Source organism: Triturus cristatus, chromosome 6, assembly GCF_964204655.1.
Source record: "Triturus cristatus chromosome 6, aTriCri1.1, whole genome shotgun sequence".
Classification (NCBI taxonomy): Eukaryota; Metazoa; Chordata; class Amphibia; order Caudata; family Salamandridae; genus Triturus; species Triturus cristatus.
Window position 1 is genome coordinate 1,885,693,370 of NC_140589.1, and position 15,033 is coordinate 1,885,708,402.

General features: G+C 46.7%; 1 protein-coding gene across 10 annotated transcripts in view; it reads right to left on the reverse strand.

Annotated features, from left to right (window-relative positions):
* LOC146822296 (protein leg1a-like) overlaps positions 1 to 13,647 on the reverse strand; it is a 466,514-nt gene extending 452,867 nt beyond the window's left edge. For 3 of the 10 annotated variants that reach the window (XM_085613386.1, XM_085613389.1, XM_085613385.1), the window contains exon 1: positions 7,993 to 8,286. Coding sequence is in view for 6 of the 10 variants with exons in the window: in XM_085613382.1 (XP_085469508.1) it covers positions 13,322 to 13,628 (307 nt within the window). In the remaining 4 variants the exon portion in view is untranslated. Of the gene's footprint in view, positions 1 to 7,992; positions 8,287 to 13,321 lie in introns of those variants that run through there. The other 7 variants (XM_085613382.1, XM_085613383.1, XM_085613384.1 and 4 more) reach the window with 4 other exon arrangements.
* Between the last annotated feature and the right edge of the window lie 1,386 nt (positions 13,648 to 15,033).

The window sequence follows — 15,033 nt, forward strand, 5'->3', positions numbered from 1 at the left end:
TTAGAGGGAAATGGTATAGTCCAAATCTCTGTTTTTAAAATAAAATCAGGGCCTTTGGTGGTCATATCACTGAAAATACAAAATGTGAAAAAAATATTATTTTCTACAGGTGCTCATGGAAGACAATTTCTATGGACTGGAATGGAGAGAATGCTAAAGTGATTCTGGTATTTTACTGACCTCTGCTGGTTGTTTTCTATCAAAACAGTTAAATAGAGGCAGTTGAACAGAAAAGAAGTCCCTAAGCGGAAGCAGACAAGTCCTAGGGTTGATCTCCAGACACCCAAAGTACATACACATATAAGTATACAATAAGTATATACTAAAGAAGTATATACAAGAGGTCTCCAATGCTCGACCTGAAAAATGAGATCGCTCAACAGATAACATCCAACCCTCGAGGAAACCAGAGCCCAGAACTTGAATTTAAGATTTATTTTAAATGTTTTCTGGTGTCTACTTTATATTGAGGCCTTGCTATCATAGTGGTGATACACAGTTTTGCAGTGCTTTATTGCCCCCCGCAAAGACCACCTCTCTCAGATTGCAGAGGTTTTGTGCAGGCCAATAGAACGAGGAAAGAAGAAAAGGAGCAACATTTAAAGCAGACTCACCTTCAAACAAATCATGGAAATCGCCTACTGGAAATACCATTTGGCATGCCATTACTCATTATAGAACTTCCCAGGCTATTGAAGAGAGAGATTTTTGTGAGTCATCTGAATCATAATTAAAAAAACTGTGAGTGTTCCTCCTCACACGCTTTGTAGCAATTTGCAGTATACTTCAATAATCTACGAGTAGCACAAAGCATTTTAACAAACAATGGCAACTTGCTGCACTGCTGCCCCACAACTGGGGAAATACTTCCTCCTGCATATGGACACTAGCCAAGTGATGCTTAAGGACTTTTCCTTGCTTGTCTTTATGCCTCACTTCATTCACCTCATTCGCTATTAGCTTTTATACATTCATCACAGATGAACCAGTAGCTTCACTGAGTGTTAATTCCCTCCATACACGTTTCTTCCTTTATAAACTCGGTCTGCCACATGGTACACTCTTTGCATAGGTAATTTACTTCTGCTTGTCTTTGAGGTACTTTGGTAGAAGACTGCAATTTTTCTACCCTGGCCTGGAATTAATTAGCCTTAAAATTTAGCAGAGGTAAAAATGCAAGAAGAAATTCAAAAGACCACTGCTAAAATGCATCCTGAAATAGCAGAATGCCAAAACTTACACGAGAGTGGCACCTCTTTTACCTAAACAATAAAAGGGAGTTCGCAGATGAAAATCTCCAGTGCTTTTTAAACCAAGGCAGCCACCGCAATTTCTCTTATTAATAAGTTAATTGAAAGATAAACGTATGAGTGAGAAACATTCTTTTATTGCCACAGCTGTCTAACACTAACACTGTCCCTCTAGAGGCAATATGGAACATTTAATCTCACAAAAACTCGAAATGTAAATGACACCTCGCAAAGATTAGAACAATAAGAATAATAAATACCCTGTCTACAGCCACATTCAACCTAGCGAGCAAACCTCTCACCACTAGCTAATCTTCCCCAGGACAATCAATTCATACCAAACAGCGACATAAAAGGATCTCGCCGCAAATTCAGGAAGAAGGCAGTCGCAGAGCGAACACCCAATTTTCAGCTACAATAACTTATAACAAATGATTAGAACAATGCAATAATCCAAAGGCAGCATCTCTTTTTGTGAGGTTTTTCTCAATGAAAGGCAGCCATCACTAAAAGATGCACACATAGCAGTGATGCGCATTACTTTCTTGTGCGCAGGCCAGTATAGTGAAAGTCAACTAATTTGAAAGTAATAATTCTCGAGGAGCGGCTTACACCAAAACAGGAAGTAGCACACTCTTTGTGAACACCAAAAACACTCGATTCAAAATTTCCGGTAAACCCAGGATTGTTTTTCAGCGCTAATTAAAGAGGGTTCAATTTGCCTTTCTCTAAGTACACTCTACGTCCAAGTTGCTGAAAATCTTTTTATTCCAATATCCCTCGAGCGTCATACCTGGTTTTGTTGGAGGTGTAATGTCACTTGTTCTATCATATATCTGGATACGATGACAGAAGCAGAAAGCGATAGACGCGCAGTGCATACTCTATAGCTAGCTGGCAGAAACGTCACACGGGAGGAGAAGTGCGTTCCAAGCCTCATTCTGGCAAAATAAATTTCATTGGAAAAATAAATAAAGGAAGGGCTAGGCTATGTAGCGCAAACTCGACCTGGAGGAATGCAAAATTTATATCAGCACTACTTGCGTGCATGACACAAGAACAAATTCATTTTTGTGTATTTTTAGGCATTGGGATATTAAATAATTTGCCCAGGATTTCAAGATGGTGAGCCGATGTGAGATTCGAACTGGGTTCCCTACTTACTGCCCCCTCCCCGCCTATCTCCCTCATTCCGGGCTGACGTCAGGGCTCCCGGCTGTGGTGTCTGACCCCCGGGCAGCAGCAAAATTAAAAGATCCTGGGTTGCCTAGCGATCGTGAAATTCGCCATCCGTACACTCATGCAACCTCGCGAGTGCAAGCATACGCACAAGCATTGACTCATCACACGCTTGCCAGCCTTATCTTTTATTGGCTTGAAACAAAATTCCTGCATTCTCATTGGTGCTTGGCTTCTCAATCCCGCCTCCTGGCGGTCATGTCTTCATTTTTATCCTTACGAGGCTATCAGCCCTTTTACTAGAAAAACTGTTTTGTTCCCGTGCCTCTCATCATTCCCTCCTGTAGTCTGTCACTTATTACACCACTACCACCCCTCCACCTCCTCCCGTTAGTGCCTTCTTATACCCCCGCACTTCTGTGTAAAATGCAATAGGGCTCGCGTAAATTTGAGCCCTATTGCATTTTCAGTGCTTGTTTGCCATCTCATTGGTGGGCGATTTCGCACTCTTTGTCTCGCATGCGTGCGATGCCTTACATTGTGCGCATGCGAGACAAAGAGCGGCAGAGACAGCACAAGCAGTGAAGCAGGACGAGGTGAAGCACGGCGGTGGTTCGTTTGCCTCTCTTGCTTCAGTAGGTGGAGACAGAAGCAGCGCCCCAACAAGAAGCACTAAACGGATTCCATTTGCAAACCGTTTCTGCAGCGTTTCACATTATGCCATTCAGCCACCAAATGGGTACCTTTTTAATATCCAAGGTGTGTGATGTTTTTACTGTTCTGGGGGCTCGAGGATAGAGCGTGGATCTGGCCAGCCATATGGAAGCTCTGCCCTATTGGCCTCAAGCTGAGCCAGAGACAGGCACCTGGCTAGAGCTTTCAGTGACCCTCCCACTTCTAAGAAAAAGCCGGATACGTCCTTTGACTTTTGAGAAGGCACGAGCCTTACACATGTCTGGTTGGCTCGAGAGTAACACGAAATCTGCATAACTTCCGAATCTGGACAAGGTGTCATTTCAAAGGCTGTGACTGACTCTTTTCCATCGCTCCCACCGTTTCAAGATGCAGAGACCTGATAGCTGGTTCACAAATAAAAGTAAGACACACAGTTCCCCATCACGCCATGAAGACACACTGGCCGACCCTACACCCATGTGCTTCGAAGCCGCATCTTGAAGCACCAGGTGCTGTCCTGATTCTTCACAATACCCGGGGCTTTATGTGGGCCGGGTCCTGCCGGTGCTCAGCACCCCCGTTCTAAAAAGCAGGTGCTGAAACGGGTCCCTGTCGGGCTCTCATTTTGCCCTCACCCTTAGAGGGGAAAAAAACTTACCTCTGCAGCAGAACCACCCTTTACTGGGATGTAACTTCAAAGAGATGGTTATAGTTCTTTCACAGTCTCATCATTTTAGAACTGCAGCATTTTCAATATTCTATACACCGAAGCCCTAGTTGTTGCTTTTTTTTTATCTTATGCAAATAACGGTCATTGACAAAGCCAATAGTCCTGGCTTACTGTAGGTGTAATGTTACTTGTTGCATTATATACCTGGATGCAATGACAGAAGCAGCAAACTATCAGTCAGGCGGCACACTGCTATGCATATATATATACCATCCTGGATAACTTAGCACAGGAACATGGGTGGCTGGTGACATTTGAAAGTGGTGAGCGTAAAATTATTGTCATACTGCACCGTAGCGAGTGAGCGTAGCGAGCGAGCCCGAACAACCTAAGGGGAACTGTGGGGGGGGAATTTTGAAATAAAGAGTGGACAAATGGTGCATTTTCAAGCAAATTTGAGAAAGCAGGAAGGTTAATAAAGCATTGTGAAAGTGCAGTTATTACATTAATAAAGAAATGTCATATAACATAGGTAGCCTATTCAGTATAGGTAGCTGCTTATTCAGTATAACTACAGATCTTCATAACAGATTTCGAGATACAATGCATTTCTGAGTACCTCACAGATGTTTTTTATTTAACAAACAACTAAACATCTAAACATCATGTGCATTTTGTGATCTGCATCAGGTACATGTTCTTTGCAGCAGGCACATTACCTTCTGCGCTACCTTTCCATGAGTCAAAACTTCCACTAGACAAAACTCTGATCTCTCTCTAGGAAAAACATTAACCATCAGCGTTATCATGACATTTTTATTGTTTCTGTGAATAAAATCAATTTAGCCACTTTGCGAACACTCTGACTTGCTTTATTTTGTTTTTTATTTATTTTTCATAGTTTGAACCTTTGATTCCCAAAGCGCACTGTGAAAACAAAAATGTTGACCTCCCCCTTACTACTGCAAAGAGACTGAGGCCTGTTGCTATATAACAGCGTCGTAGAAACAGCTCTTTCATAAAGGAGCTCTTTAAACTAATCACAACCAAAATAAAATAAAATCAACCTCTTACTTCCCACTGACACCACCCTGTTAAGAAACGTTCATACCGGGTTAACTATATCTTCCGATTGGAATACTTCTGAAGTGCCACATATAACCCCGGCTAATGACCTCCGTGAGAAGCTTAGAGTCCAAATTCAGGCTTCAAAAGGTCCAAAGGTTCTGAAATGCACTTCCATACATTTAGACATTTTCCTCCCTAATTAAGAGCCCTGAGCCCATCGCCCAAGTCTGTGAGTCAGAGTGCTGTGAGCTCAACCGTGGCAGAGCTGCTGCTGATTGGTGTAACACTGTACAGCAAAGCACAGACTGCTGGCCATTCCTGTATACATCAATAGTGCGCTGTATAGTGCAGCGCAGCAAAGCAAGTAAAACACCACAAAGTATAGTGTAGCAAAGCACAGCACAGTCCAGCAAGCCTCAGAACTGTGGAGCAAACATAAGACTGGTATAGAAAGCACAGTGCACAACGCTACCGCACATTACAGTACAGAAAACTATAGCATACAACAGTGCAATACAGTGCAACATAGCACACGACAAAAGCACAAATCCGGACATCCGATTCAATATGGTAAACCCCTTGGCACTCGATTAGAGCAGTGAGCATCAAAGCAGAATATAACATAACACAACAGTAGACAGCACATTAAAGTACAGCACTGTACGCAATGCAGTGCAAAACAGCAGCGCCTAATAGAGCACATCCTTATTGAACCCTTCCACAATATGTAAATGTCTTTAGGCCTATTGCCCCGTATGTTCATGATTGGTGGCATTGATGTTGCTTTCTCTATATATGTGAATTTATGGGAACTATGTCTCATGTGCATAGATTATGTGTCTGTGCTAGAGCATATGTATTGGCTATCCCGTTGGTTTTCAGGACTGGCTTGACAGTGCAGCTGTCGCAAAGACCTATTGTTACCAATTCTTTAAAATGCACAGTGTACTTTGCGTCTATTCATAGGAGTGTTACTCTTTCACGTTGTTCTGTTGGCTGTTTTGTGTATCACTCAGTCTCCTGTGGAGTACCTGACAATGTAATGCATGGCAGATTAATTTACATCTGTACAAGAAACGTAATCATCACATCATACATTATTTGCGTTGTATACAGAAATTAGTTATTTTTCTTTTGTTTTTTTCTGCTGTATCATGTTTTTCAAGTTTTGGTCAGGACTCCTCTGTATGTTTTCCCTGTCTGTTTTTCCCTTTGTTCGCCTGTAGCTTTCAAGTTACCTGTGCTTGCATTTTATTTTCCTATTGTTTTCTCTGTATGTATGTGTCATGTAGTGTCTCCCGCGTATGAAGGCCATGGCAGATGAACAATATGTGACGCAGAGTGCGCGTTCAGCTAGTGTTGTAACTGGACAAACAGCACTAAACCTGTTTCACAGTGTGAAAGATGATGCCTGCAAGTATAACATTTTATTGTAGGAGGGAGCTTACCTGGAAGCCAGCTTGAATGCTTTAGCAGAGCTCTTTAACTCGGCCGAGGAATTTGGTAATTCGGTTTTAAGTGCCCTCTAAGTGCCCCTGCCTCCGTGCCCTTCACGAGAGCTGTGTTGGGTAGGATCCATTGTCTTTGATGAAAGCACTGCCTGGTTATTCGTGCCGGGGCTTCAAACCCCAAGCAAACCAGAGGGATAAAGAATTTCACACAAAGTGCTTCAATGCCTCGTCGGGTGTAGTAAGTGCTAACCTAATGAAATTACAATCCAATAAAGTAAACCTATCTGTAGGATTTTCCTTTTTTTTATTGCAAAGTCACGAAAATGAAGTCCTAAAAACGTAGGATTTTCCTTTTTTTTATTGCAAAGTCACGAAAATTGGTAAAAACTCCTCTCACATTATACTATAAAGGCACAGTTGGAACAAGTAACTATCTCACTGAAGAAATAAGTCGCAGAATAGATCATTCAGCAGGTGCAACATTTGCCTGTAGGCATATAAATAATTGTTCACTTTTCTTTCATTCACAGTAGTGCTGTCATTTGCATGTACTTCAGTCCGCATACTTCTGGAAAGTATTTGGCCATGGTAGCTTTTCATTTTAATTAATTGTTTTGCAGCATGAACTTCATTTATTTATTTGCATGTTTACATGGACCTATGAGTGTTGGGTAGGAAATGTAAATGGTCTATACCCCTCATCCTATCAAGCCCAACAGACACTCCTAGCCTGTCGATAGTTCGTGTTCCCTCCCACTCCCTGCTACTTTTTAAAATTGTGGTTTTACGAGTCTGTACGATGAATTTATATTCCATGGGATTAAGTTGGGCCTAATTAATTGTGGATGAATTTGAGCGGCCACTTTGGCGAGTTAAGTGGAGTGAAATAAAAAGCATCATAATATGATAAAACATTTTCTAAAGTCACACAAAATTCAGTTCTCACTTCCTCCTCCTGTACTCTACAATGTACTCAAAGGCACGAGGGCCTTCTTGAGCGGAAATCGCCAATATAAATAATCTAGCATGTGCGGTCGATTTCCAGGCTGTCCAGCCCCTGTTCTCGAGAATGCTGATTCTTACTTTAAATCCTGTCCCAAATGTTTTATCCCCGGACCCTCCCTCTGTTTCACTGTCTGTCCTCTCGTTTCTTAATATCACGGTTATCTCAGCTCCCACTGGACTTTAAGTTTGCTGTTAGACAAATATCTCATAGTGAAACCGCCGAATATGAACAGCCACCAAGAAACGTAGAAGGGGCTGTCAGCTCTTGTTCATTTAGGCCAGGAACACACAAAAAGCCCCCTCTTGGTTTCAAGGCAAGCGCCGCAGCTGCTCCCCTGTCCAAACAGTAGAGGTATTTAAGACCTATTTTAACTTTGCAGTTAGAATGACCGCCACAAGTTCGGCTCAAATCCAGAAATGATTGCTGGTGTGCTAAGGGAATGGTGCACCGTGCCTGCAACAAATACAGAGAGATGGACTTGAGGAGAATGGCCACTTGTTTTTATGCGCCTGCACTATTATACAGTGCATAATTTAAAGTTGGAATTCCTCTGAGTTAATGCGTGAACTGAAGGCAGCACAAGTCGGAAACAATATGCAGTGATTGCCGCCCGGTCGCGGCTGGCATGACGGGGGAGAGGGGTACGCGCAGGGAGAGGAGGGGGGGGCGTTTAATTAAATTTAAAAAACTTACTAGGATGAGGCATCTCCCCCGCCGGTCCCGCGTTGCATCACGTCTCCGAGTCCTCGTATGACAAGTGGCAAATCATAAGACTGGATGCGACCGGGGGCGGCTAATTGGCGGTATCCTGCCATTTGACAGGGCACGGGGCGACTCTACGTCACCACCCGAGCACGACCCTATTTTCAGACTCCTGCACATGCCTAATGTAATGTCAATGGAGTGGGGTGCTGAAACAAAATGCGCTCTGCTCGCAGATGCGCAGTCGGAGTCCAGTTCTGGACTCCTGCTGTTCTCCTGCGTTGTGAGTTAATTGTTGAATGACTCATGCGCACTTTAGGCTGTGAAGCAGCTGCCAGCACAGGCCGGAAATGTAAACAGACAAAGTCTGCCGTCTGTTTACATTTCTTGCTGCTTGTGAGCAGTTTTTCTTTGTTGATTCTGACTAGTGGTGCGCTGCCCCGACGCCCCTATGGACCAGCCGCCCCTGCGACAGGAACATTCTTCTCATACGCGAGTTTGAGCTATTGTTATTGTAAATAACAATGCCTTTTATTTTTGTTTTTGATTTTAAAACATGAATAAAAGACATTGCCGTTTACAATGCCAATAGCTTAAACTCGCGTAAATCCGAGACCTATTGCATTGTAAACGCTTGCTTAGGCATGCTGAAGTGGATGCCTGCTTGTGCCCCGGGGGGACCGCAAAGTGCATTCTGATAGAGAAGCACTCTAGTAGGTCCCTGCTTTTGACCCAGGGGCACTATAGTGCACACAATGGACACACAGATAAACCCCTTTAAGGGGGCTTGTTTTGAAGCGACGAGCGGTGGCGTAACATATTAAGCTGCCGACATTGGAGTTGGAGAGCAGAGTTCGATCCTCGGCTTGGGCTGTATAATGATAAATCATTAAAAGAAGGTCCGCGGCGTGGGCTGTATTAATCCTAAAAAATTAAACAGAGATCTCAGATAAAACAAGCTTTGTGGGGAGAGACAAATAAAACAAGCATTGGCAGAGACACATAAAACAAGCATTGGCAGAGACAAATAAAACAAGCATTGGCAGAGACAAATAAAACAAGCATTGGCATAGACACATAAAAGACATATAAAACAAGCATTGGCAGAGACAAATAAAACAAGCATTGGCAGAGACAAATAAAACAAGCATTGGCAATGCAATAGAATGGGGGTGTGAGAAGGCACTGGAAGAAAGTAGTCTGTGCAGTAAAGGGGCCAATAGCCGTGGAAGGACACAAATGAAGAAATGTCCATCATAAGGAGGGACTAACAAGCCTACAACCAATCGGAAGGCACCATCTAGGACACCAGCCAATGAAAATGATGGGTGGAGAGTGGGTGGAGCTTATATACACTATAGTGTATACTGCATGTCTCAACGAGACAGCGCAAGCGCTGCCTAGGCGAGACCTAAAAACCAACCACGCACCACTGCACCCAACAGCTGCCTCGCCGTGGCTGGAGCAAAGTCACCGAAGACCAGCTGCTCACCACCCTCTCCCAGAACCCACCCACCGACCCCACCAACCCAGACGCCGCAGCCCGCAACCCAAGACAGTGGATTGATGACTGTGCCAACACCCTCGCCCCACTGAAGAAACCCTCCAACAGCCACGCCAGTAAGAGAGCCACCTGGTTCACCGACGAGCTCCTGGCCCCCAAGCACGCATGCCGGAAACTGGAGAAGAAATGGCTCCACGAACGTACACTGGACAACCACGCAGCCCACAAGGACGCCACCCGCAGACACCACCACCTCATCAGATCAGCCAAGTGGTCCTCCTTCAAAGACTGCCTGGATAACAACACACACAACAGCAAAGAGCTCTTCCGCATCGTTAAAGAACTCTCCAACCCCAGCGCCAACACTAACGACATCCCGCCCTCACAGGAACTGTGCGACTCACTGGCCATCTTCTTCCACCGCAAGATCGCTGACATCCACGAAAACTTCAACACCACGACTGACCCGAACACGCCAGACTCCACCCCTCCTCCGAACGCCAACCGCCTTACCTCCTGGTCCAACGTCAGCAACGACGGGACACGCAAGGTCATGAACTCCATCCACTCAGGATCTCCGACAGACCCGTGCCCACACCACATATTCAACAAGGCAGACACAGCCATCGCACCCCAACTACGGAAGTTCATCAACATCTCCTTCGAAACAGCAACATTCCCGGAAAGATGGAAGCACGCCGAAATCAACGCCCTCCACAAGAAGCCCAAGGCGGACCCCAAGGACCTCAAGAACTTCCGGTCCATCTCCCTGCTCCCGTTCCTGGCGAAGCTCATCGAGAAAATCGTCAACATGCAACTGACCCGCCACCTCGAAGACAATAACATCCTGGACCCGTCCCAATCCGGATTCAGACGAAACCACAGCACCGAGACTGCCCTCATCGCCGCCACAGACGACATCAGGCGCCAATTAGACAACGGCGAAACATCAGCCCTCACCCTCCTGGACTTCTCGGCCGCCTTCAACACGGTCTGCCATCACACTCTAAAAACACGCCTCCAAGAAGCCGGTATCCAAGAGAAGGCCCTCGACTGGGCCACATCCTTCCTCTCCGGCAGATCCCAGAGCGTCCGCCTCCCACCTTTCCGATCCGAAGCCACCGACATCATCTGCGGCGTCCCCCAGGGCTCCTCCCTCAGCCCAAGGCTGTTCAACATCTACATGGCCCCCCTCGCACAAGTGGCCCGCCACCACAACCTCAACATCATCTCCTACGCCGATGACACTCAGCTCATCCTCTCCCTCACCAAGGACCCACGCACTGCCAAAACCAACATCCACGACGGAATGAAGGCCATCGCCGACTGGATGAGGAACAGCCGTCTGAAACTGAACTCGGACAAGACGGAGGTCCTCATCCTCGGCCCCAATCCCTCGGCCTGGGACGACTCCTGGTGGCCGACCACTCTGGGGACAGCACTGACACCCACCGACCACGCACGCAATCTAGGATTCATCCTCGACTCCTCCCTCTCCATGTCCAAACAGGTCAACGCCGTCTCCTCCTCCTGCTACAACCATCTCCGCACGCTTTGCAGGATCTACAAGTGGATCTCGACCGAAACAAGAAGAGCGGTGACACAGGCCCTCGTCAGCAGCAGGCTGGACTGCGGCAATGCACTCTACGCTGGAATCCCAGCCAAACACCTACGACGACTACAGCGCATCCAAAATGCCTCCGCCCGACTGATCGTCAACGTACCCCGCCGCAGCCACATGACCCCCCACGTGGCAAACCTACACTGGCTCCCCGTCGAAAAGAGGATCACCTTCAAACTCCTCACCCACGCACAGAAAGCACTCCACAATGCCGGACCAGTCTACCTGAACAGCAGACTCAGCTTCCACACCCCCGCCCGCCAGCTCCGCTCCGCCAGCCTCGCCCTCGCCGCCGTCCCCCGCATCCAACGAACAACATCAGGCGGCAGATCCTTCTCCTACTTCGCCGCCAAGACCTGGTACACCCTACCTACCCACCTACGGCAGACCAAAGACCTACTCGCCTTCAGAAGACTCCTCAAGACCTGGCTCTTCGAGCAGTAGCGAAACTCCCCCCACCCTCTCAGCGCCTTGAGACCCTCACGGGTAAGTAGCGCGCTTTACAAATACTATGATTGACTGATTGATCAGACCAGCACTCGCTGATGCAGTTCAGGAGAGCACTGATTGTGGTAACTAGTAGCTTCACTGACATAACTCCTGGGAGCACAGGGTTCTGTGCATCAGGTGTAAACTGGGTGTAATGCATGAGGTTATCACTAGATATTGTGGGTCATATTTATGAAAGAGGTGTGTCACTCTTGCACCACGCAACAAGGTGCAAATGCGACACAACTCCTAAGGCAGAATTAACAAACCAGGCAACGCCACATTGAGTGGCCTTTCCTGGCTTGATACATCTAGAGCAACGTAACGCAGCACAAGTTACTACCGTGCATTATTCTGTGGCAAGGAAAGCATTCCATGAGTAGAGTGTGGTTGTTACCACCCATCCACCCATGGATTTTGGCTCATCCCCAGATTTCCCATCACTGGTAGACCTGGGAATGCGTCAAAAACCTTAGCCTCCCTAGGTGGGGCGTAGCGACAATAAATATCTTTATTTCTCCATGTTGTTTCCTCTTTCTGTGTGTGTGGCACTCTGCGGCACACATAGAAAGAGGAACATACCTCAGTGGACTGTGTTTGTGCAGGAAGCTGTCCCTGCATGTATAACAACTATCCTGCTTAGAACACAGGAGCCCTTGCACCATAGCGAGGGGTGCCTGCGTTGGTGCTAGGCAGCACATTTTGCACCAGTGCAGGAATGCGCCATGCAATGTTCAGTATGGTGCAGTGCTGCCCTTTCCCTGTCACGCAGCGCAGCAAGGGCACTCGCTGTTCTGCACTGTGCTGTGTGATACGTTGACAAATATGCCCCGTGTATCGGGGCAGAGTTAGGTGCTGTAGACTCAGAGGCAAGGGCTGTGTGCATTACAGCTGCACGCAGTGATATGGAGTGTGGGGACAGTATGGTGCACACTGGACTGCACACTGCACACAGCTGTGGGCACAGTGTAATCCCCAGAGGTATCAGCTCGATGCACCTATAGCTAGCTCACTTTGACTTCACTGTTTTCTTCGAATTCTACGACATGCACTATTTTCTCAATATAAATGTAAAGGAAGAATATATCAGGACTCGATAAACTACTAATGCGCGGCCCTTCACAAAACAAGCGCATTTCTTGCAGGTAAATATCCTCTTCAAAAAGTCAATAGAACCCCATAAAAATCTAATTTACAAAATGACAAAAGGCATCGACCACACATCGACATCTGCATGCTTGCAAGAAGCCGGTGAAGGTGCACTGGGGATGCCAGGACTGGCGGATCCATGCTCAGACCGGTCAAGGGAAAACTCTAACTTCCGGGATGCAGAATGCAGGGCCCTTGAAAGCAGAGCTCGCCGAAGGCCGCGCACGAGGCATGGGCCGCGCGCCAGCGGAGCTCATGGATGGACGGGAAGTACAGAAAACACGCTTTCGCCTCACTATGGTTAAAAGGAGAGTGAGACACAGAAATGACTCTTGAACGCGTAATAAAGACTAGAAGGAGCTGCTGCAGATGTGGACAGGTGGGGATCGACTCGGGGTGCGTCACATCCTGAAATAACAATGAACATTCGTGCAAGTTCAGAATCTTCAACGTTCTTTCAGACAAAGGGGCAATATTTCTGTTATGCGATCCAGGTAAACATTTTTTAACAAAACTGTGACTTTCTCCTAAATATTTCCTATTTTCAAAATGCTTACCTGTTACAAACTCCAACGCAAGAGTAAGGGGAAGACCCCATAACACGTTGTCGGTTTCATTCAATTTCAAAAGGGCGAAATATTTATGAGTGTTAATTAATAGAATTTTGTACATCCCCATTCTGTCCAGATATTTCCACGTATCGATGACCGTGTGGTTATCTTTCTCTCCGAAAGAGTCGAGGTCTCCCGGGGCCTGCTGCCACTGTGGTGGGAAATCATCTTCTGATGCTGGGTCCGCGGCTTCTGCGGCGCTCTTGAAAATCAAAGCACAGAGCAGAGCCAGCCTCAGCCCCGGCGGTGCCATCCTGCGTGCAAGCCTTGTAGGCACTGCCAGGGCCTGCGAGACAGCGGCTTTTATTGACTGCACTTTGGCTCGGCCTCAGAAACGTCATCGTGTTCAGTATTTACAGAGGTGGATGTGGTGTCAGACCTGCCAACTCATCATACGGTGCCAGGTGTGACGTAAGGCCCCCTTTGCACGCTCTCCCGGGTGTGACATCAGACCTGCCAACTCATCATACAGTGCCACGTGTGACGTAATGCCCCCTGTGCACGCTCTCCCGGATGTGACATCAGACCTGCCAACTCATCATACAGGGCCACGTGTGAGGTAAGGCCTTCTTGTATGATCTCCCGTATATGACATCCGACCTGTTTACTAATACGGTGCCACGTTTGACGTAAGACCCTCTTCGTTATCATCTCCCCCATATGAAATCAGACCTGTCAACTAATATGGTGCCACGTGTGACGTTAGGCCCTCTACATATGATCTCCCGTATATGACATCAGACCTGTAAACTAATACAGTGCCACGTGTGACCTAAGGACCCCTTCGCACGCTCTCCCGGATATGACATCAGACCTGCCATCTCATACAGTGCCACGTGTGACATAAGGCCCCCTTCGCACGCTCTTCCAGCCAAAAGCAGGTATGACATATTTGCACAAAAGATGGGCTGGAAACCCCTTCACAGAGTGGGTTTTCTGCTGGTTATTCGAGACCCTACACAGCCGCAGTCCATTACAGGGTGTGAAACGTCCCTAGGACATCAGCGCAAGGCTTAGGGCACATTTGTTTTTTTAGTTCTCGCCTACGCAGCGCGCATGAAGAGACCTTTAGAAATTGCTCCAGGCTTGCAGCCAAACACGTGCACGCGTTCCATTGCCTTCAATGGCAACGTGTGCACGTGAGGCGATTTACTTGCGGGAGCAAGCGCCACCATATGGTAGCAATTCTATGTCAGGACAGGAGGCTCCGATTTTGCTTTCTCATTTCTTTAATAGAAATGCTCAGCAGCCAATAAAAACACAGTAGATGAAGAGAAAAAGTATAATACCCATAAACACAAGGGTATCACGTGAACAACCATAGAGACCATAGTATAAAAGGTCATGAAGAAAGTACAACATCCCTCTTTCTTTGCTGCTCCGCAGCCAGTTAAGTGTTTATCTCTTTCTTTATTAATACGCTTGTGTTACTGTTGCAATTTTGGTGCATGCTTTATTGTTCTGCGAGCGTCTCATTCTCCGCGTGTTTCACGCTGTTGTGTATCCGGTTTCCATGGTTGCCTTTCCCTGTAACGGGTTTTGTTCTCCGCTCGCCGCGGTCATCATTGTGGGGAGCGTGAGGTTTGCCACCCTTCCTGAGATGGGCGCTTCGCGCCCGCGTCTCTTTATTTGTATTTGTGGAGAGGGAGACAGGGGCT